The sequence below is a fragment of the Staurois parvus genome, unplaced genomic scaffold (assembly GCF_062004578.1).
Source record: "Staurois parvus isolate SC_StPar_1 unplaced genomic scaffold, SC_StPar_1.0 ptg000116l, whole genome shotgun sequence".
Classification (NCBI taxonomy): Eukaryota; Metazoa; Chordata; class Amphibia; order Anura; family Ranidae; genus Staurois; species Staurois parvus.
The window spans coordinates 1,578,395-1,602,125 of record NW_028317912.1 but is presented as its reverse complement, the minus strand read 5'-3'; the positions used below and the strand labels follow the sequence as shown (position 1 = coordinate 1,602,125).

At 43.3% G+C, this 23,731-nt stretch overlaps 1 protein-coding gene across 1 annotated transcript in view; it reads right to left on the bottom strand.

Moving 5' to 3' along the window:
- Positions 1 to 23,731, bottom strand: part of STAG1 (STAG1 cohesin complex component) — a 271,483-nt gene that overhangs the window by 71,903 nt on the left and 175,849 nt on the right. Inside the window, exons 11-16 of the mRNA XM_089671949.1 lie at positions 23,347 to 23,470; positions 21,739 to 21,837; positions 16,872 to 16,951; positions 5,359 to 5,466; positions 3,859 to 3,973; positions 3,539 to 3,656 (exon numbers count right to left, since the gene is read on the bottom strand). Of these exons, the coding sequence (XP_089528075.1) occupies positions 3,539 to 3,656; positions 3,859 to 3,973; positions 5,359 to 5,466; positions 16,872 to 16,951; positions 21,739 to 21,837; positions 23,347 to 23,470 (644 nt within the window). The remainder of the gene's footprint in view (positions 1 to 3,538; positions 3,657 to 3,858; positions 3,974 to 5,358; positions 5,467 to 16,871; positions 16,952 to 21,738; positions 21,838 to 23,346; positions 23,471 to 23,731) is intronic.

Below are 23,731 nucleotides of genomic sequence, written 5' to 3'. Positions count from 1 at the left end.
AGAGAGAGACCGCTTTGCCCCCAAAGAGAGAGAGAGACCGCTTTGCCCCCAAAGAGAGAGAGACCGCTTTGCCCCCAAAGAGAGAGAGAGACCGCTTTGCCCCCAAAGAGAGAGAGACCGCTTTGCCCCCAAAGAGAGAGAGACCGCTTTGCCCCCAAAGAGAGAGAGAGAGACCGCTTTGCCCCCAAAGAGAGAGAGAGAGAGAGACCGCTTTGCCCCCAAAGAGAGAGAGAGAGAGAGAGAGAGACCGCTTTGCCCCCAAAGAGAGAGAGAGACCGAGACCGCTTTGCCCCCAAAGATAGAGAGAGACCACTTTGCCCCCAAAGAGAGAGAGAGACCGCTTTGCCCCCAAAGAGAGAGAGAGACCGCTTTCCCCCCAAAGAGAGAGAGACCGCTTCCCCCCCAAAGAGAGAGAGAGACCGTTTTGCCCCCAAAGAGAGAGAAAGACCGGTTTGCCCCCAAAGAGAGAGAGACAGAGACCGGTTTGCCCCCAAAGAGAGAGAGACCACTTGGCCCCCAAAGAGAGAGAGACCACTTGGCCCCCAAAGATAGAGAGACCACTTGGCCCCCAAAGAGAGAGAGACAACTTGGCCCCCAAAGAGAGAGAGACAACTTGGCCCCCAAAGAGAGAGAGACAACTTGGCCCCCAAAGAGAGAGAGACAACTTGGCCCCCAAAGAGAGAGAGACAACTTGGCCCCCAAAGAGAGAGAGACAACTTGGCCCCCAAAGAGAGAGAGAGAGGCCGCTTTGCCCCCAAAGAGAGAGAGACAGCTTTGCCCCCAGAGAGAGACAGCTTTGCTCCCAAAGAGAGAGAGAGAGAGCTTTGTCCCCAAAGAGAGCGTCAGCTTTGCACCCAAAGAGAGAGAGAGAGAGAGAGAGAGAGAGCTTTCCCCCAAAGAGAGGGGGGGGGGCTTTTCCCCCAAAGAGAGGCAGCTTTGTCCCCCAAAGAGAGATAGGGGTCAGCTTTGCCGAGAGAGAGAGGGGGGGCTTTGCCCCCCAGAGAGAGGGGGGGGGCTTTGCCCCCCAGAGAGAGGGGGGGCTTTGCCCCCAGAGAGAGAGACAGCTTTGCCCCCAAAAAGAGAGACACTTTTACTCCCAGAGAGAGGGGGCAGCTTTGGAGAGAGAGAGAGAGAGAGAGAGAGAGAGAGCGCTTTTCAACCAAAGACAGAGTGACAGCTTTGCAGACAGAGAGAGAGAGAGCTTTGTCCCCGGAGAGAGAGAGACCGCTTTGCCCCCAAAGAGAGAGAGAGCTTTGCCCCCAAAAGAGAGACTGCTTTGCCCCCAAAAGAGAGACCGCTTTGCCCCCAAAGAGAGACCGCTTTGCCCCCAAAGAGAGACCGCTTTGCCCCCAAAGAGAGACCGCTTTGCCCCCAAAGAGAGACCGCTTTGCCCCCAAAGAGAGAGAGACCGCTTTGTCCCCAAAGAGAGAGAGACCGCTTTGCCCCCAAAGAGAGAGAGACCGCTTTGCCCCCAAAGAGAGAGAGAGACCGCTTTGCCCCCAAAGAGAGAGAGAGAGACCGCTTTGCCCCCAAAGAGAGAGAGAGAGACCGCTTTGCCCCCAAAGAGAGAGAGAGACCACTTTGCCCCCAAAGAGAGAGCGAGACCGCTTTGCCCCCAAAGAGAGAGAGAGACCGCTTTGCCCCCAAAGAAAGAGAGAGACCGCTTTGCCCCCAAAGAGAGAGAGAGAGAGAGACCGCTTTGCCCCCAAAGAGAGAGAGAGAGAGAGACCACTTTGCCCCCAAAGAGAGAGAGACCGCTTTGCCCCCAAAGAGAGAGAGACCGTTTTGCCCCCAAAGAAAGAGAGACCGGTTTGCCCCCAAAGAGAGAGAGACCACTTGGCCCCCAAAGAGAGAGAGGCAACTTGGCCCCCAAAGAGAGAGAGGCAACTTGGCCCCCAAAGAGAGAGAGGCAACTTGGCCCCCAAAGAGAGAGAGGCAACTTGGCCCCCAAAGAGAGAGAGGCAACTTGGCCCCCAAAGAGAGAGAGGCAACTTGGCCCCCAAAGAGAGAGAGGCAACTTGGCCCCCAAAGAGAGAGAGACAACTTGGCCCCCAAAGAGAGAGAGACAACTTGGCCCCCAAAGAGAGAGAGACAACTTGGCCCCCAAAGAGAGAGAGACAACTTGGCCCCCAAAGAGAGAGAGACAACTTGGCCCCCAAAGAGAGAGAGAGACAACTTGGCCCCCAAAGAGAGAGAGAGACAACTTGGCCCCCAAAGAGAGAGAGAGACAACTTGGCCCCCAAAGAGAGAGAGAGACAACTTGGCCCCCAAAGAGAGAGAGAGACAACTTGGCCCCCAAAGAGAGAGAGACAGCCTGGCCCCCAAAGAGAGAGAGAGACAGCTTGGCCCCCAAAGAGAGAAAGACAACTTGGCCCCCAAAGAGAGAGAGACAACTTTGCCCCCAAAGAGAGAGAGGCAACTTTGCCCCCAAAGAGAGAGACAACTTTGCCCCCACAGAGAGAGAGAGAGACCTCTTTGCCCCGAGAGGGAGGGAAAGAGAGAAACAGCTTTACCCTCCCAACAAGAGAGCCTCTCACCCAGTCTGCAATGCCCAGCAAACAAAATGCTGCCCCACCCCTTTCCCAGCTCAGGGAGGGCAAGATATGGTGCCTGGGGCCATGGGCACATGAAAATGACTGTCTGGACCCCTAAGTGTCAGTGAGAGTCTCCTCTCTAGGCAGGCAACACTACTATTTATTGATATAAACACACATTGAAACAAAACAGTAGAGATTCCTAAAAAAAAATGTTTTAGGGTACAGTCTGCTATATTCAATCCTCTGGGAGCGCTTAATGGGACCTATTATGACTGGCTTCCTTTTGAAACTAATAGTTTTTGGTAACTTCACTATTTCAGAATCCCCCTTAACAAGCATGCATAAAACGCAATTAAAAAAAACCAAAAAAAAAAAACCACAGAACTTTGATTATCACTACTTGTTCATAGTAAGTGGGTCAAAAGGAGCCTCAAGGAGGAGAGGCAAGTAATGCCAGCCTACAAAGGCAGTAAAGTCATAGGAAAATTTGTACAAGCTTTGTAAGTGATATACAAATCCTCAAATTTACTCTGTAAGGTAATGGATTTCAAAAGGTCCCCAAGAAAAAGCTGCCATCAGACAGCAATCAACAGCAAGATACTGGACCATTTCAGTAGGTATGATGTGAAATAAGCAGGGGTTTAAGCAGATAATGTGCGAGCCATTGTTTTATCAAATGCTCATCACCACAACTAAAATGTTTTGAGTTAATCTCCTCCTATATTTTTCAGTTCGATGATTGCATGGCATTTGTACATTTGAAGCCATCGGACAACTATTATCACATAGGTTATACACTGAACATAAAATTAATTTTACCATAGTGTAATAAGTTAAAGGGACTACAATTTCCAGCATGCCTTTAACTAAACATCTAGTTGGGCTATTTAATGAAGTCCTATATGTAGCATTTGTTTGGTCTGATTTTGCTCCTCATGGATTAGAATGTTGAACTGTATCAATGTTTAACATAACAAAATGATAAGGTCTATAATACCTACCTTCCTCCCCTTGTATTGGCTCTTCAACTAGCAGCTCTGCCATACATTCCCAGTCCTTCAGAAGCTCTTGGGAACTTTCCCATAAACTGTCAACAAGGTATGCAGCATGCTCATGTAACTATGGGATTAAACATACACAATTCTGAGCAAAAGGAAAAATGCAGAGTGCAATTAAAGTTTTTTTTATAAAAGAAATTATACTTAACAGATCTAGAACCACTATGTTTACTTTATGGATATAAATTAACATTTTAACAGCCATGTTACTTTTATACACAATCTCTTTCATATACTTAATCTGAAATATAGCAATATCCTACCTCACTCTCAAGAAAGAAAAGCACAAGCATTTTTAGAAGATTTCCATTAGGGCTGCTCCGACCCCTTCTTTTGGCCAAGGCCTCTTCCGCTTGTGGGTCATGTCTACTAAATAACCTAAAAATATAGAGAAAAGCTTACAGCTCAACATCCTACAAAGTCAAATGTTTCAAAGAGAAATGTGCTCAATCTGCCTATTGTTATTGCCATGTTTGCTGTTTTGTTACAGTCTCCTGTTCCTCCCCATCCTGTATAGCCCTTAGTTACACATTCTCTGCTTCCCCAAACTCGTTTTTTATGTACATCTGCAATACAGTACAATAGATTTCACTCTGGGCCTTTTTGGCGAATTGAACACTTCCTGTGGATTCTCAGCATATTGCCAATACTGCCAGTACAGACTGGGTCTAGGTGGTTTGTCCAGTTTCATAAAGCTGTATGCATAAAGCAAGGTCCCAAACACCACACACCTAGCACAGCCGTTAGCAAACAGGAGAAGGCAGCCTTAGCCAACTTCATCCACAGCCACACTCCCAATGCATTTCACCCCACCCATGGGGCTTAATTATGATAATGATTAAGCCCAATAGGCGGGGTGAAATACAGTTGGAGCATGGCTATGGATGAAGTTGACTGCTTTTACCTGTTTGCTAATGGCTTTGCTCGGTGTGTGGTGTTTGGGACCTTTTTCTATGCATATCCACAGTATGTGAGGATCGTAGGACTATTGGCCAGCCAGCATCCAGGAATCGCTATCTGACTTACAGAAGCTTGAGCGGAGACCTTAAGTTTTATAAAGTTCATAAAGCGATAGTTGAGGCAGAACCATTAACATCTTTTTATGGGTTCTAAAACTCTGGTAGACTGAAATTTAAAGTCACAGAGAGTGCTTCATCAAAAGCAGAAAGGCTGAACAGTTTGACTTCAATGGCCATAAGAAGCGAGTCAATTAAAATCAAGACAAGCTTGAGCTTTATTTACATGATGCACATTGCATAAATCAGGTTCAAATAAACAGCTATACACAAAAGTGAGTTCATGTGCTTATCAATTTGAAGCTATTCAGCTAATGGGATTAAAGCTGAAAATTTACCAAGTAAAGAAGACGTTAATTTATAACCCCAACGCCAAAATTAAGTCACTATTAGCCTAAAAATACACAAAATGATCGTTTGATTTTGCTTCACTTCCACAAGCCTGAACCCTGTAAAATTAGATAGCTAATAAATACTAATACACTCTTACTGGACAATGGGATAATTGGACTTCCCCCTTAAGGACCCAGCAAATATGAATTTAATGAGGTGGGCACACAGAGCAAAGATTCCTACAAATTAAGCTAGGAGCAGGTTCATGTCCTTAGAAAACACTTAGTTTTAAAATGTAGACATGTTCATGTTAAGCAGTCATTTTCCTGTAACCATGAGTAACCTCCCTGGCCAGTTTACTTTGGTGCTGGAAAACCCTGGCATATAAAACACTACATTGAAAAATACACTTACTTCTTGTGCAGGAATTCCCCAGCTGCTACAGCTACTGGCCGATGTGCAGAGTACACCAAGTGGTAGACATTCTCACAGTCTTCATTGGACAGGGCCTCTTCACTACCACTGTATTAAAAGGTATGCATTTTTATATTGAAAGTTGTTGCAGAACCACACAAAACAGAAGCTTCAGTAGAGTTTCATAGAGGCAACAAATATTTGATGTACAAATACCTTTTTTTTTTCACAAAAACAGTTATACGTGACAAGAAAATGAAATGTTTTAACATTCATAACATTGATGTGTTGCAATTAAAACCAATAGCAACATTTCTCCTGAAAAACAAGAATTGTCAGCCTGACTATATCAACACCTTCTCTATTTCACCAAGATCACAAGAATCAGCTGCTCTCAAATGCAGTACAAAGCTGATTTCAGCATGTGTCAGAAGGCTGAACAGACAAACTGTTAAATGGGTCTTAAAGTGATCATAAACCCTCACCTTGTAAAACAACCCATTCAGTTTAAAATAGAAAAAAGGCATAACATTTGTGTATAGATTGAAATAAAAAAAAAAACAAATACCCCCCCCCTCTTAAAAAAAAAAAAGAAAAAAAAGAAGATCACATAATCCCTGTTCTCAGCTACATAAGAGCTGGGGGAGGAAAACCAGCAGCATGCTGATCTTCCCAGTGAATGGCTGTGCAGGGGGGATTGTGACTCAGGACAAATTGGATCATTGGAAGAGAGCAGTCTGAGTTCCCAGCAAAGCTAACAAACTGAGCTAACAAACTGGTCACAGTGTGCTCTCATGCCTAGTGTGGACAGTTTTTAATAGGTAAAGCAGAGGGACTATCAGGAACACTAGGTATTTCACACAAAGAAAGCAACACAAAGAGAACAGGATAATTTTTCATACAAGTATTTAAACTAGGATCGAGGGGGAGGGAGAATTAGATTATAATGGGGTAGACAGATCAGACAGGGGTCAGTCCTTTTTGGTGGGTGAAATGGAGAAAGATAAGGGGAGGGCTATGGCAGACAACAAGGCTCCCAGGTTACAAACAACCACTGGAATTGGTACCATTTGTAAAATAGTTGAGTTGGAAGCTTTGGTGCATGAAGAGAACTATGATTTAATTGGTATAGCTGAATCTTGGCTTCATTATTCACATGACTGGGCCATTAATATTCCTGGCTATGTTCTCTGTTGGAGAGACAAAGTAAACAGGAAAGGTGGTGATGTCTGTCTATGTGAGAAATGATCTCAGAGTGTGAAAGAGGATCTAGTCCATGGAGAGTGTGATTAGGCTGAAGCATTATGGGTGGAACTGCACATGGGGGTGCGTACTACAAAGGTAATAATTGGATTTTGTTATAGGCCTCCCAGTGTTAATGAGGAGGTGGAGACTCAGCTCCTTGCACAAATCAAAAAGGCTGCAAGAGCTGGGACAGTTGTAACAATGGGGGATTTTAACTATCCGGAAATTGACTGGAGTAATGGCACTACAGGAACAGTTAAAGGGCAAACATTTATAAACCTACTACAGGATAATTTTATGGTACAGTTCATAGAGGCCCAAACTAAGAATGATGCTCTGCTGGACCTGGTAATCTCAAACCATGCAGCGCTTATTACGAATGACCATATAAAAGAATATCTGGGTAGCAGTGACCACGACACGATTTCATTTATGGTTAGCTGTAAACAGCAAGCACATATGGGAAAAATAAAAATGCTCAATTTTGACCTCCCTGGAGGTCTGATTATGTCAGTATTTTTGAATGTCAAAGAGGTATATTGTTTTGCATGGAAATTGATGTTTTATATTGTAGGTCTATAATTCTTAGGAATAACTCACTTAAATCTGTCCAAACAAGTCTAGTCAACATCCCAAGTATGATAAAGTTTGAAACACAAAATCATAAATTATAATATAATAAATTATAAAAAATAATATTATAATAATAAATGTAATTCAATAATGTAATCAAACCAAAAACACTGAAATTTGTCCAAACAAGAGTGCAGTATTACTAGACACTGCATATTGGTTTAGTAAACCTCCCGGGTATGAAAAATTTTGAAACATGGGACTGCACAAAGTCCGACGTCACAATCAGGACAATGGAACCTGGTTTCCTTTCTGATTTTCTTTCCAATGTCATCTCGCTTCGAGCAACAAACCACGCACATCCTTGTAGGTGCTGACTTTTTCTCAGTTGGTGGGATGTAGTCCACAAAGTGACGACCAGTCAGGAGTTCTGGGTTGACAACACCAACAGCATGACGACCTCTATTCACAACCATTGATGGTGTTTGGTGGTTCACAAAGATACTTTCGGCAATTTTCCAAATTAAGTCAGAATGAATCACAGGCTTGTCACTCTTTTTTTAGCAGTATGCAGGCATTCCACAAGCATTGCTCAAGAAGTTGCTTGAAGATCTTCTAGTACTTGTTTTGCAGTTTCCTCATTGCTGGGTAGAATGTCATTGCTTGGTTGGCTGTCGACACCTCTCATGGTGTTATTGTAGTCTATCACTACTTGTGGCTTCATGATTTCTTTCCCACCATTTGTGCACACCATAACAGTGGAGGTATTATATATTGTACTCATTAGGCACACATCTTTCTAGTCACGCCAGCGCAGTGCAATCATTTTGCTTTTCTGTCAGTCAACCATTTCTCCAGTCTTCAGCTTATTGCCAAACATTGGCGGTATGTCGGCCCGGTTATCCCTAACGGTTCCATAGGCATCTGTTTTGCTTTGCAGAAGAAACTCAAAGTTCAGGAGACGTATAAAAGTTGTTGTTACGCAATAGCCCTCTATTAGCAATGGCTCAATTAGTGAAAGAAAGGAAGATGTTGCCATTCCATAGTTGCTGTATTTTGGATTGAATTTTGTTCCTTTTCCAGTGTACATGACTGAATTCCAAATGTAGCCAGTTGACTATTCGCATAGCATGTAGGATTTTACGCCAAATCGTCCTCTCTTTGATGCAATGTATTGTACCCAGCTGTACCTTCCCTTGTAGGCCATTAGACTTTCATCTATGCTGATATCTCTTTCTGGCACATAGCTCAGTTGGAAATTCTTTAAATTCATTTGAGATACTGACCACATTTTCTTCAGTTTTGGTGCAGGATTAGAAGTTTCATCAAATTCTTCGTTATTTTCGAAGTGTAAAAATTTCATGATCAGGGAAAATCTGTACTCTGACATGACCGTGCCAAAGAATGGAGTGGCAAGTAATTTATTAGTTGTCCAATACCACTTCTGCAAGGGTTTCCCCACCACTCCCTGAAGTATTAGGCCAAGAAATTTGTGTCATCTTTGGTAACTGGTTTCCACTTTTTGCTTCTTGGAAACTTCAGATGTAGAGTAGTCAATTGTTGCTCTTGGTACCGGTTTGTCTCAGTAACTATTTTTTCAATAACCTCAACAGTAAAATAATTTTAAGTATGCCAATGGGTTGTCATGTTCAACGTCTACTTTCATACCAGATGCTCCAGTAAATGGGACTCTTGGGGGCACTGCCTGATCCGTACCACAGTCAATAGAGCACCAAGTTCGCACATAGCTCAGTCGCAAAATTGTCACTGTCGTCACTTTCATGATGAATTTCCCCACTAATCACTATCGCTGAATTCTACAAGTGATTCTAATTCACTGTCGCTGTCTTCTAGCTGGTCTAAAACCGCTTTTGACACTTTTGGGATGCCATGGACGTTCTCAAGTTTACAAGCAGAAAGAATGGTTAAACTGCAGGCAGGGCACTGGACAAAGCACTAGGGACAAAACTGAGGTGAAATGGTTTGATACAGTAATGTAATCCTAATAGATTATAATGTATTCTGTGTATGTCATATTATAACTTTTTTGAATTTCCCACCGGTTCCGCCCCCCCTGCGTCCGACACTCTCAGGGAACAGAACACGGATGCTGGAGGACGGAGGACATGGCCAGAGGAAACAGCGGGAGGACATCGGGGATCACAGGACAAGGTAAGGATTGGAGGATCGCAGGAGAAGCGCTACACTGGAATCTCAAGTGTGGCTCGGGGTTAACTCTTTTAGTACTGTGTGTGTCTGGGGACAAATGAAAGCAAATTTAATAAATACCTTCTTCAGCTCAGTGTATACAAAGGAGAGCATGGGGGAGCTTTTGTCCATAATGGGCATGGTATTGACACAGATCTAGATGATCCACATTGACTCACAATTGATACGATCCAAAAATATTTAGACAGAATAAAAGGTGAATAAAGCACCTGGACCGGATGGCATACATCCACGGGTCCTTAAAGAATTGAGTTCTGTCATTTCAAAGCCAATGTTTCTAATTTTTAGGGACTCTTTAACCTCCCTGGCGGTATTCCTGAGTGTAGCTCGGGGTTAATTATCAGTGCCAAAAATGGTAACCCCGAGCTACACTTGGGAATACGTGGCAGCGTTGCTCTGGGATCCCTGGATCACTTACCTTGTCCTGCGCTCCCGCAATGTGTCCCCTGCAGCATCCCCGGCCATCTCCTCCGGCCGATGCTGGCATCCGTCTTCCGTGTTCTGGTCCCAGCGAGCGTTTGGACGTACAGGGGATAGAACCGGCGGGAAATTTGAAATTTTTTTAAAACCGGACATCCACTAATACACTAAAATCACATAGTAAAACATTACTGTTTCAAAGCATTTCACATACATTTTGTCCCTACTGCTTTGTCCTGTGCCATGCCTGCATTTTTACTGTTCTTTCTGCCTTGAAACTGAGAAATGTCCATGGCGTCCAAAAAATGTCTCTATGTCAAAAGCGGTTTTAGACCAGCTAGAATACAGCGATAGTAAATTAGAACCACTTGCAGAATTGAGTGATGATTTGTGGGGAAATTCGTCAGACACTGAAAACGATTCTGCGACTGAGCTCAGCGATGTGCGAACTTGGCGCTATATTACAAATGACAATGTTTTTGGTCTGATTATATTATTGAATTAAATTATATTGATTTTTATGATTATTATATTATAATTTATGATTTTGTGTTTCAAGTTTTATCATACCCGGGATGTTTACTAGACTCTTGTACGGACAGATTTCAGTGAGTTATTCCTAAAAATTACAGGTCTACAATAAAAAAAAAAAAAAAAGACATTTCCACGCAAAAAAATTTATCGCTTTCAGCACAGAAATATGGACATAATCATACCACTAGGGAGGTTAATGACTGGCATTGTACCACTGGATTAGCGTAAGGCCAATATGGTGCCTATGTTTAAAAAGGGGTCAAAATCTTTATCAAGTAATTATAGTCCTGTTAGTTTAACTTCTATAGTTGGGAAGATACTGGAGAGTTTAATAAAAGACCACATAGATGAGTTCTTGCTGGAAAAAAAACATTTTAAGCAACAGACAGCATGGATTCATGAAAGACAGAAGTTGTCAAACAAATCCGATTTCTTATTATGAGGGGGTGAGCAAAACCTTGGACAGAGGGGTGGTGGTGGACGTGGTACACTTGGATTTTGCAAAAGCATTTGACACAGTTCCCCACACAAGGCTAATCTGTAAGGTAAAGTCTACAGGCTTGGAAAAATCTGTATGTAAATGGATAGAAAACTGGCTAAAAGATTGTATTCAGTGAGTAGTGGTTAATTATTCATACTCTGAATGGTCTAGGGTTGTTAGAGATGTATCACAAAGTTCAGTGTTGGGACCCTTACTTTTTAACATTTATAAATGATATAGGGTCTGGGATTAAAAATACAATTTCAGTCTTTGCAGATGACACCAAGCTGTGCAGTGGAATACATCCTTACAGGATGTCTCCAACTTACAAGCCGACCTCAATGCACTGTTTAATTGGCAACTATCTGGCAAATGAGGTTTAATGTTGATAAATGTAAGGTTATGCACTTGGGGGTTAAGAATATGCATGCATCATACATACTAGGGGGAGTACAACTGGGGGGAATCAATGGAGAAGGCGTGGAGAAGGATCTGGGAGTTCTGGTAGATCACAAGATTAACTCCCGCTCCCTTAACCTACTAGCAATTACAGAAACCTGGCTTCAAGCAGCAGATCCTGCTTCTCCCGCAGCACTTTCCTATGGAGGCCTTCTCTGAACTCACCCAGCCCAGTGGTTGGAAAGGAGATGGAGTTGGTTTGCTTCTATCCCCACTAAGCACCTTTCAAGTCCTCCATAACCCTCTGTCTCTATCCTTCTCTTCTTTCGAGACTCACTGCATTCGACTGTTTTCTCCTATTTCTCTGAGGATTGCAGCTATCTAGTGGCCTCCTGGGACCGGTGTCCAGCATTCTTGATGACTTCTCTGTCTGGCTACCTTATTTCCTCTCCTCTGAAATACCCACCTATTCTTGGAGATTTTAACATCCCCATTACGGTTGCCTTTCTACCACTGAGGAGGTCACTAAGGTCTTCTCAGAAGCCTGCCTCACCACTTGTCCCCTGGACCCTGTCCCCACACAACTCCTCTGGTCACCCTCCTCCTCCATTCTACGCTCCCTCACCCACATCTTCAATCTCTCCCTTTCTACTGGTGCATTCCCCTCCCCCCCTAAAGCACGCGCACATCACTCCCATACTCAAAAAACCCTCCCTGGACCCCACCGACCTGAACAACCTTAGACCCATATCCCTGCTGCCATTTACATCCAAGCTCCTTGAGCGCTTAGTCTACAATCGCCTAAGCTCCCACCTCACTGACAACAACTTCCTCGATCCACTACAGTCTGGCTTCCGTCCCCTACACTCCACCGAAACCGCCCTACTCAAAATCACTAATGACCTCCTAACCGCCAAAGCTAATGGCCACTACTCAGTCCTCTTACTCCTCGACCTTTCCGCGGCCTTCGACACAGTTGACCACCCCCTCCTCCTTAATAAACTACACTCCCTTGGCATCAGAGACTCCGCTCTCTCCTGGCTCTCCTCCTATCTATCCCAACGCTCCTTCAGCATTACTTATAACGCTACCACCTCCCCCTCTCTGTTGGGGTCCCCCAAGGCTCTGTCCTTGGGCCCCATCTCTTCTCCATCTACACCTCCTCCCTCGGCAAACTGATACACTGCCACGGCTTCAACTATCACCTCTACGTCGATGACACGCAAATTTACCTCTCCACCCCTCACCTCACCCCTTCAGTCTCCACCCGTATCGCCCACCTACTGAGAGACATATCAGACTGGATGTCGCTCCATTTCCTCAAATTGATCCTTTCCAAAACCGAGCTCCTAATTTTCCCCCCAGCCCGCCCCCCCCCATCACGACCAACAACGCCACCATCAGTACCACCCCGCAAGCCAATGTCCTAGGTGTCACTCTAGACTCAAACCTGTCCTTCCAACCCCATGTCCAATTGCTGGCAAACTCATGCAGGCTCCACCTCTGCAACATCTCCAAAATACGTACGTTCCTAACCCCAGACACTAATAACTCGTTCACTCCCTCATTATCTCACGTCTGGACTACTGCAACTCCCTTCTCACCGGCCTCCCCAACACAGGCTATCCCCGCTTCAGTCTATCCTGAACTCAGCGGCCAGACACATCCACCTTATCAAACGTTCCGCTTCTGCCACCCCCCTCTGTCATTCCCTCCACTGGCTTCCGATTGCCCAACGCATTAAATTCAAAATACTAACACTGACATACAAAGCCATTCGTAACGCTGCCCCAAACTACCTCACCGACCTGATACCCAAATACCACCCAACCTGTACTCTTCGCTCCTCACAAGACCTCCTACTTTCTAGCTCCCTGGTCTCCTCCTCCCACGCCCGACTGCAGGACTTCTCCAGGACTTCCCCCATCCTCTGGAGCTCACTACCCCAATCCATCAGACTGTCACCTACCCTCCTCACCTTTAGGCGCACCCTGAAAACCTATCTCTTCAGGGAAGCCTACCCCACCCTCACTTAACAGCCGATCTCCTCCACTCCTCCTACCACTCCATCCCCCACAGCCACTTCCTCCTGTACCCCTATCCCCTCCCTCCTAGATTATAAGCTCGAAAGAGCAGGGCCCTCGAACCCCTCGTGTATTGTTTTGTTACTGTATTGTCTCATGTTCTGTCCCCCACTATAATGGACAGCGCTGAGCAAACCTTCTGGCGCTACATAAATACTCTATTAAAATAATAATAATAATTACTGTGAACAACCCAGCTACATCTCAAATCTTCAACCTAACCTCATCTTTTGCCTTAACACAATGGACACAGTCCTCCACTCACTCTGATGGGAATACATTATACCTTGTTTTCTCCCATCTTTGCACTCCATACAACCTCACAAACACCCCCTTTCCTCTCTCTGATCACAATCTCATCACCTTCACAGTGTCTTCAAACACTTATCCCTCCAAGCAGACAACAATTACCCTTAGAAACCTTCACAACTTAAACCCTTCTCTTTCCCACTCTGTTGTAGACAGCAGTGGCCAGGTCAGTTGCAGTTTGCTTTCATCCACACTAGATTAACTTGCTCCTCTAACTACACAAAGTATCAGGCCCCGACCATTACAACTGTGGCAGACTGACAACACCAGAAATCTTAAGCGACAAAGTCGTGCACTGGAGTGGTGTGGCGTAAAACCAAATCTCAGCAAGCATTCACCCTATATAAATCTGCTTTCTTAACATATAATTTCTCCCTCCATGCTGCCAAACAAGCCAACTTTGTCACTCTTATTAACACCTTGTCATCCAGTCCTCAAAGTCTCTTCTCTACTTTTAACTCTACTTTCTCCACCAAGTACCTCACTCACTGCCTACAAGATTGCAAATAATTTAAAAAATAAGAGGGATGCAATTCGTAGGGGCATTTCCACTGCACGGAGATCAATCCCACTTAGCATACCTTGTACTAAACCTCCCTCAACACTTTCCTCTTTTGACCTCGCTACTACTGAAGAGGTCATTAAAGTTTTCACAGAAGCCCCTGTCCCCACATGTCCCCTGGATCCTGTCCCCTCACAACTACAGTCACGCTCTTCTATCCTATGCTCACTCACTCACATCTTCAATCTCTCCCTTTCTAATGATGCCTTCCCTACCCCTCTAAAGAATGTACACACCACTTCCATTACTTAAAAAGCCCTCACTGAACCCCACCAACATGAACAACTTAAGACCCATCTCCCTGCTCCAGTTTACCTCTAAACTCTTAGAACGCTTAGTCTACAATCGCCTGAGCTCCTACCTCACTGACAACAACCTTCTTTACCCTTTACAGTCTGGCTTTCGCTCACTCCACTCCACTGAAGCTGCCCTACTAAAACTCACTAATTAGTTACTAACTGCTAAAACCAATGGCCACTACTCTATACTCTTACTACTTGACCTCTCTGCGGCTTTTGAAACTGTTGACCATCCCCTCCTCTTCAAAAAACTCCACTCTCTTGGCCTCCAAGACTGCTCTCTCCTACCTATCGCAGCGCTCCTCAAGTGTTACCTATAACTCTGTCTCCTCCTCTCCACTTCTGTGGGGGTCCCTCAAGGTTATGTCCATGGACCCCTTCCCTTCTCCATCTACACCTCGTCACTTGATAAGCTCCCATGGCTTTAAGTACCATTTCTATGCTGATGACACACAAATCTATCTTTCTACTCCTCACCCATTCAGTCTTTTCTCGCATTACTAACCTAGGTGACATATCGGCATGGTTGTCACTCCACTTCCTCAAACTAAATCTTCATCGGCATGGTTGTCACTCCACTTCCTCAAACTAAATCTTTCTAAAACTGAGCTCATACTATTCCCTCCAGCCCATGCCCCCTCCCCTGACCTCTCTATCAAGATCAATACCACAACCATCAGTCCCCTCCCCTCATGCCAGGGTACTAGGTGTAATCCTAGACTCCCATCTGTCCTTTCAGCCCCAAATCCAATCACTATCCAAATCTTGTAGACTTCACCTCCGCAACATCTACAACATACACCGGTTCTTAACCTCTGAAACCACTAAGCAACTTCCCTGGTTATCTCTCGCCTTGACTATTGTAACTCCCTCCTCATTGCCCTACCTCATCACAGGCTATCCCCTCTTCAGTCTATCATGAATGCTGCTGCCAGACTCCTCCACCTTACTAACCATTCCATATCTGCCATCCGTCCACTGGCTTCCCATTGCCCAACGAATAAAATTCAAAACATTAATAATATATAAAACTATTCATAACTCTGCCCCAAATTACATCACCAATCTTGTCTCCAAATATCACCTAAACTGTCCTCTCTGCTCCTCCCATGACCTCCTGCTCTCTAGGTCCCTTGTCTCCTCCCATGCTCGTCTTCAGAACTTCTCCAGAGCCTCCCCCATCCTCTAGAACTCTCTAACCCAATCTATCAGGCTATCGCCTACTCTTTTAGGTGATCTCTGAAAACCTATCTCTTCAGGGAAGCCTATCCTGCCTTCAGCTAATAACGGAATCTTCTATTCCTCCTACCAGTCCATCCCCCATAGTTATTACCTTTTGCACCACCAGCCCCTCCCCCTTAGATTGGAAGCTCTAAGGAGCAGGGCCCTCCTAACCCTCTTGTATTGAACTGTATTGTCTCCCTTTATATTGCAAAGTGCTAAGCAAACTGTTGGCGCTATATAAATCTTGTATAATAATAATAATGGCATGCAATGCCAAGTTGCGGTTTCTAAAGCGAGCAAAATCCTCTCTTGTATTAAAAGAGGTATAGACTCCAGAGAGAGAGATATATTACCCCTGTACCAATCATTAGTAAGACCTCATCTGGAATATGCAGTTCAGTTTTGGGCACCAATTCACAAAAAAAAACATTGTGGAAATGGAGAAAGTACAGAGAAGGGCAACCAAACTGATAAGAGGCATGGAGGAGCTCAGCTATGAGGAAAGATTAGAGGAACTGAATTTATTCTCTTTTGAGAAGAGATTAAGGGGGGATATGATCAACATGTATAAATACATCAGTGGTTCATATAGTGAACTTGGTGTAGAGCTATTCACCCTGAGGTCATCACAGTGGACAAGGTGGCACGCTTTACATCTGGAGGAAAAGAAATGTAATCTCCAAACATGGAAAGGTTTCTTCACAGTAAGAGCTGTAAAAATGTGGAATAGACTCCCTCAAGAGTTGGTTCTGGTCAGCTCAATGGATTGCTTTAAAAAGGCCTGGATTCTTTCTTGAATACACAGAATATAACTGGATACTAACATTTATAGGTAAAGTTGATCCAGGGAATATCCGATTGCCTCTCGGGTGATCGGGAAGGAATTTTTTTCCCCTGGAGGAGCAAATTGGATCATGCTTTGCTGGGTTTTTTGCCTTCCTCTGGATTAACTATGGGTGTAGGATTATAACTTTTTTTTTTTATGGTTGAACTGGATGTCTTTTGTCTTTTTTCAGCCAGACTGACTATGTAAGTATATGGTACAGCAAGCACATATCAGGAATATGAAATATTTGGTTTACATATTTTTTTAAGGCCCATATTTATTCCAACTGTTTGAATGTGTAATTTTAAGAGTTCTGATGAAAACTTACTGGAGAATCAGAGTCACAAGGCGGATTGCTTCAACAGCTACATCATATTCTTTGTCCAAAGTCATGGAAACAATCCGATCCTGTAATCAAATGTGAAAGGTGTCTTATTACTTACCCAAAGTTATACATGGTGGCCAGGCAGTTAATAGTCTTGGCCTGGATTGCTCCCACCATCCAAAAACATACTGATACACTGTCAACTGGATTCCTACAAAAATCGACCCCAGATATGTGACTGAGTTCAATAGGAACATGAGATTGTTAATTAAGGGACAGGGGCTGAAGTAAAGAGAATATTATTTTATAAAATGCTGCATAACATATTGTTGCTAAATCCTGAAAATTAGTAAAAATACCATTATGTACTACATTAAATAAACCAATCTATGCACTTCAACAAGCATTTGCTGTAAGAAGGCATAAGCAGAGGCTGTCCAAAAGATCACCACATCCTGAAAAGAAAGGCTGCTAAAGCTACCTGAAAATCCAGGCTTCAGTCTTTAGGTTTCATTCACCTTATGCATAAAACAGCCCATGGAGATAAGGAGCCCCAACACACCTGGTTGTGAAACAAAATCACTTGCTTTATTACCTGTAGGCCATGTTGGCCCCCCCCTGAGACCTACCAGAAAAAAGAAAAAAAAAAAAGCCTCCTAATGGAAGCTTCTTCCCATCCTAATTTCCAGGACCCAACAGTCAGACAATCACCCATCAGAATCCTAAGTGCAGATGTTGCAAATAGGTAATAGTACTGTCACTACTACATATGTGTGGTAGCCTCTATATTTAAATGCAGACCATCCACTACAGCCATATCTGTACTCCACAAAAACACAACCAGGCTGGTCCTTGAACAGGAAAGTGTGTGTTACAATGGGATATGGCCTTCTAATATCTAGCTCTGTCTGCTCATATCACCTCCCAAACCCTGGCTTCTGCTGCTGGCTAGAAGGGCTGCATCCAGAGTTACAGTTGAAGGCTCTTCATTGAGGCATCAGTCGCCACTGCGCCTGGAACAACCCCACAATCCACACTAACACCATGCCAGGTTGCCAATACTGTAATCGATGTTTTCTCTCACCAGACACATAGCAGGAATTTAGACTTACCTGAAATTCCATGTCTTGGAGTACAGTACAAGACAGGAAGAGTACTCATACACCACGGGTTATAGGCGTGTACATTCAGGTTCCTGGACACTGGAAAGGCTTTAATGGAAAGGCCCCCGTGCCCCTTACCTATAACCTAACATAACTCAGTGAGTCCTCAGTATTGTAGCAAGTAATAGAGAGTAAACCAAGGAATGGGTGCATACAAAAAGTGTCATGTTAACATTCCAGTGATAGTGAAGGGAGGAATTCCCACATGGTTAGGGCTTGGGTGGTGATCCAAGATAGATACTTCTTTGCTTTACTGGACAGGAGAACGGGCAAGTCGAAGGAAGGAGCTTGCTTTTTCAAAGTTGACAAGTAGTTTTGTTAAAGAGTTCTTAATTGGAATTACTTCGAAGAAGGCTATTATTTGGCCTACAACTCTCAACTCAATTTAGGATCTCTCTTGGATCTCAATTCTCAAGCATGTGCCTTAGAGAAAGAACTCTATTTTTGAGAGACTTTCACTTGGGATGTACCCAAATATTTCAGGCAAATGGAAGGTTGGAGAGCATATATATTTTTTTAAAATTCATCATCCAAAAAGACTAAAAGCTTGGAGCATCTGAATTGTCCTTTGGACATTTTCTGATAGTTGGAAGGGGGAGGAGTCTTTCAGAAGAAAGTCATCTAGGTAGCTTATGACTTGGATGTCCTGAATTCAGAAGATCTTTATGAACACTTTGGAAGCAGAGAATAGGGCAAAGGGCAGTGCAACAAACTGAAAGTAGTTGTCTGCAACTGCAAAGTGCAGAAATCGCTAATGAGGTGGGGAACATGTAAGTAGGCATCTTTGATGTCCACACAATGCCATGTATTCTCTTTGTCCTAGAGAGGTAATTGCTGACATTGCAGATTCAAAGGAAGGAATAGCACTAGAATCAACCTTAAGACCAGTGTTTGAGTAGCTTCTTCTGCAAGCAACGCATCGTCATTCTGAAATTTTTTGGATGCGTCTTCGGCAGAGCACAGGTTCGCCTGCGATTTTGCATCAACTACCTTTCGCTTGATCCCTGCCATAGCTACAAGTGAGGGTATTCCCCTATAAGGTACTCACGGAAAAATGTGTAGAGTATAGGATATGCGTTTCCATAAGTGGTAAGTATATAAGTATGTGGTAACCCAGGTGTAGACCATTCTGTAATGACATCTAATGGCATGGTGGGCATACCCTCAAAGGGGTCTCAAGGGACTGAGTTCCATAATGATGGACCCCAGCCCTGGACCTGTTTAGCAACCTGTGGCTAACTCAGCTCGCTGCACCAAGTGCCAAACTGAGCTCCCATGCAAGATGCAGTGCCCAAAGTGATGTTAAACGCTGTCCACAAAGTGGGGTTTGGGTACGGCTCCAAAAGTTTTACTGAGGTTGCACTAAAATGGATACACTGTATCTTATGTTGGCATTACAACACAGTGAGGGACTGATGGAAGAAGCAGAAGATAATAAAGAAAATAGCTAGTTAGGCTAAGGGTGATTTGGTCTGTGAAAGTGAAAAAAGCCATCACCTTCAGACACTAGCACAAAACTGAGGATTCACTTTGTGGTGTAGGGTTAAAGGGGAGGTGCACAGAGGGTGTATCCTCTAAAGCTGGTGTCCAATCACCTGAAAGTACACAACTATAACCCATGGTATATGAATATGTTGTGTCCTGTATGGTCAAAGTGGCGTTCCAGTCAAAGCTGAAGAAAAATAAAAGTCAGCCGCTACATAAAAAAAAAAAAAAGAAAAAAAAAGCCACTCACCTGTCCCATGATCACCGGGGGGGAGGACAACTTCCACATCCAATCGCCTAGGCGGTTGGAGCAAAAGCAGGAGCAGGTGCCAAAATCAGGTACCCGCTCCCCAAAGATGCCAATTCCTCATGGGGAGCAAGGAACCAACACTTAACCCTTTCTCTGCCAAAGTCGGTTTTGCATTTTTTGCACACGTTTAAAAAATTATTTAATGCCTGAAGATTACACAAAACCACCAAACATTATATATTTTCGGAAAGAAGAGTATAAAATAGTGGTAAGTTCCAATTTTTTTATCTCAGACGATATTACCGCAAATGTCTAGGAAACGCAAAATTTCTGTAAAAAACACACTAAAAGTGAATTTTAGGGCAATTAAACGCAAAACATTACGAACATTTTTGGTAAAACTTAAAAGATGAGGTTGCAAATAGATACCCTACATGTCAAACCTTAAATTTGTATTCACCTGTGAAATGGCCACAAACTTCAGTACCCTATATGTTCTATGGGTGATGCTTCAAAAGCGATATGTAACAGGTGTATCACCACAATCAATGTTTTGGCGCGCGGATGCCCCTGACGCATTTGTGTTTGTATGTGGGGAAGACTGAATTTTTTCTTCTCTGGGCTCCACTCAATGTATTGCAATGCAGATCGCATTGCAATACATTGCTTCTTGGCTGTGTTAGCTGTGAAAGTGACAGAGGTGACTTGGACGTGGCATCATACACATCGCTTTCTGGGTCACAGGAAGAAGGGGAGGAGGGCAGACATGTGTCCACTCTCTAGCCGCCAAGTCAGCCCTGGGTCTGCAGATGGGCAAGCGGAGCCCAGCATACATGGCGGGGGGCGCCGATACTGGGGGTGTGTGGAAGCAATCGGGCAGCAACGGAGCCACCTGACTGCTTCCACCTGAGTGGCAGGAGTCTGCCTGTACATTTTAGACACAATTCTGGTGGCTGTAGCCACCAGATTGTGTGTAACCCCCCGCCCCCCCACTGTGAGGTCTGTATGACATACGAACCAGGCTGCAAAAGGGTTAAAGCAGAGCTCCACTTTTAAGACAAACTTTGAACACCGTTTCTGGACTATCAACTGTTAATGAGGATAATGTTAGGGGACCCACATACAGAAAGTTTGTCAACAAAAAACAAGTTTTCTTGCTAGGGGTCACAATGACTACAGATTTTGGTGTAGTGCTTTGTGATGTCTAGAGTTAGTCCACTAGAGGGTGCTGCAGTCCAGTGTTAAAAAAGAAAAAGAAAAAAAAAGAAAAACTATTGATTGGAAGTGTAACCAAAACAACAATGCTTTTTAAAATATATTTCATGTTAGCTTGTAATTGTAAAAACAAGTCAGAGTGTTGCCGGATTGTGGCTGGAACACAAAGAAAAAAGAAAAACTGTAGGATAAAGCAAACACATAAAATTCATGATAAATTTACCTACATGCCCAGTGTTCTGTGTTGATGCACCGAAATTAAAATTCTGGACTGAAATCCAAAATTCAGGATGCATTGGCCAAACACCGAAACTAACAGTTTTGTATTATAATAATAATTGTATGATACTTGACTTAATTAACATTTTAAATGAATATGAAAAAAAAATACAATCCAGCAACATAAAATAACTTATTAAAGTAACACAAAAATGTGGCAGAAAATAAAATGAAAAATATATATAAAATTACAAAACTTAAACACAGGCGCTTTTGCCTTGAAGTCAATGGAACATGATTTTGTCTTGAAGTCTATTATCAGCACATTTTTTTTTCTAAGCAGCAAAACACTGATAACCCTATTTGCGGCCGATAATTTTCGGTGGCCGATATATCAGTGCATTACTATTCTGTGTAGTAACAAAATACCAAGAAAAAAATGAAGCCTGCTTTGAACTGATATTCTGGACAATCACAAAACTAATAAATGTGACTGGTACAAATATGAAGCCAATGAGTTTATGATCAGAAGACATACCTTAAACCGGTTGGTGAAGAGCTCGAGCTTAGGGAACAGTTCTCTATTGGTGTACAGACTCTGAAGGGCTTTCAGACACTTGAGCCTTACTTCTCCTTGCTACACGAGAGAGGGGGAAAAACATGCAAGACATTGTAAGAAATAAGAAAAACAAGAAAAAATGTGCTTTAGAAATTTATATTTGATAAAATAACCACTCTTCATGAGCCAACTATTGTAACATAATATTCCAGGACCAAAAGGTGAAAAAAATAAAGCTTTTTTTAAACATTAACACCCTGGTCACATCAGGTGCGACTTGGCATATGGTTTTGCATGCCATGCGATTTGCAAATCGTATGCCAAGTCGCACCCTATTGTCTGCAATTAGAACAGTCAAATCGGTGCGGTTCCGACTTGGTTGGAGCCACACCAATTTCTAAAGTAGTACACGTCTATGCAAATCGCACCAAAAGTAGTACATCTGTGTCAGATGTCTTGCAAATCGCACCTGAAATCGGTATCTCCCCCTGACTTCACGAAGTCGCACAATTTCAAAGTCGGTCTTGATGTGACCGGGGTGTAAAGTGGTTGTAAGGCTCAAGGTTTTTTACCTTCATGCATTCTATGCATGAAGGTAAAAAACCTTGTGTGCGCAGATTCCCCCAGCCCCCCCTAATAATACTAACCTGAGCCCCATTGCGATCCAGCGATGTTCACGAGGGAAGTGATGAGACCAGGATAAATGTTTTTGGAACGGATGGCTTCAAAACTGTATGATGTTACAAAGGTGGGGAGTACAAAGAAAAATGCATGGTGCCTACAGTAAAACATGGTGGTGGCAGTGTCCCTCTGTGGGGCTACATGAGTGCTGCTGATGTCGGGGAGCTGCATTTCATTGATGGTATCATGAATGCACAGATGTACTGCTCTACATTGGAAGAGAAGATGCTACCATCTTTCCATGCCCTTGATCGTTGTGCACTTTTACAACATGACAATGATCCAAAACACAAATCTAAAACCACTGTTGCATTTCTGAAGAACAGGATGAAAGTGATTCAGTGGCCAAGTATGATCTGAACCCAATCGAACACCTATGGGGCATTCTGGAAAGATAAGTTGAGCATCACTCTCCATCCAGCATCCAAGCTCTAAAAGAGGTCGTTCTTGAAGAACAGGAAAAGATAGATGTTGCAATATGTCGCCAACTTGTTTATTCCAAGCCTAGAAGACTTGGCGCTGTCCTTACAAATCACTGAGGTCATACAAAATACTAGATGTAGTAGTTTTTGTTGTGGGGTGTATACATTTTTGCATCAACTCATTTGAGTAAAACTGAAGATTTTGTAATCCAAGTTATATTATTAACTTTACTTTCATGTAATGAGCTAAACAAATGTCCCATAAAACTCAGTTTTGTCAAAATTTTGGAAATTGTTCTTGTGTTCATTGAGTTATTGATTAAAATCTTGCTTTTCAAAAGGGGTGTACTCATTTATGCTGAGCACTGTAATCTTATGGAAGATTTTCTCTGAAATGAATGGTATACTGACAAGGTCTCCTTAAAACTGTGTTCCAAGTTTGTTACAAGCAATTTAACAATTATATCTTTATTTTAGAACTCACCCGGTCGTGGAGTGTCCAGCCCACATACTTTAGGTAGCTGTCATTGAGGAACGCGTCACTGTACATTTTCATCCAAACCCCTATTTCCTCAATGCAGATTGCTCGGATCTCAGCAATGGCGTCTCTGAAGAAAGAACATTTGCAAGGAACAAACTCACCAAAAAAAGAAGTAAAAAAAGTGCAAGTATCCAGCATACAGGCTTTTAAAGTTCCGATTCTGAGATACATACTGGCTTTTATTTGTAGATGCTTCCTGGAAAAGGTAGTTGCATAGCTCTGCTTGTCTTCAGACAAGAAACAGAGTAGTAGCATACAGTAAATGAAAGTGATCAAGTTAGCGTTTTCTATTTCTTTACTTGCTCTGAGGCAGTGATTTAAAAAAAAA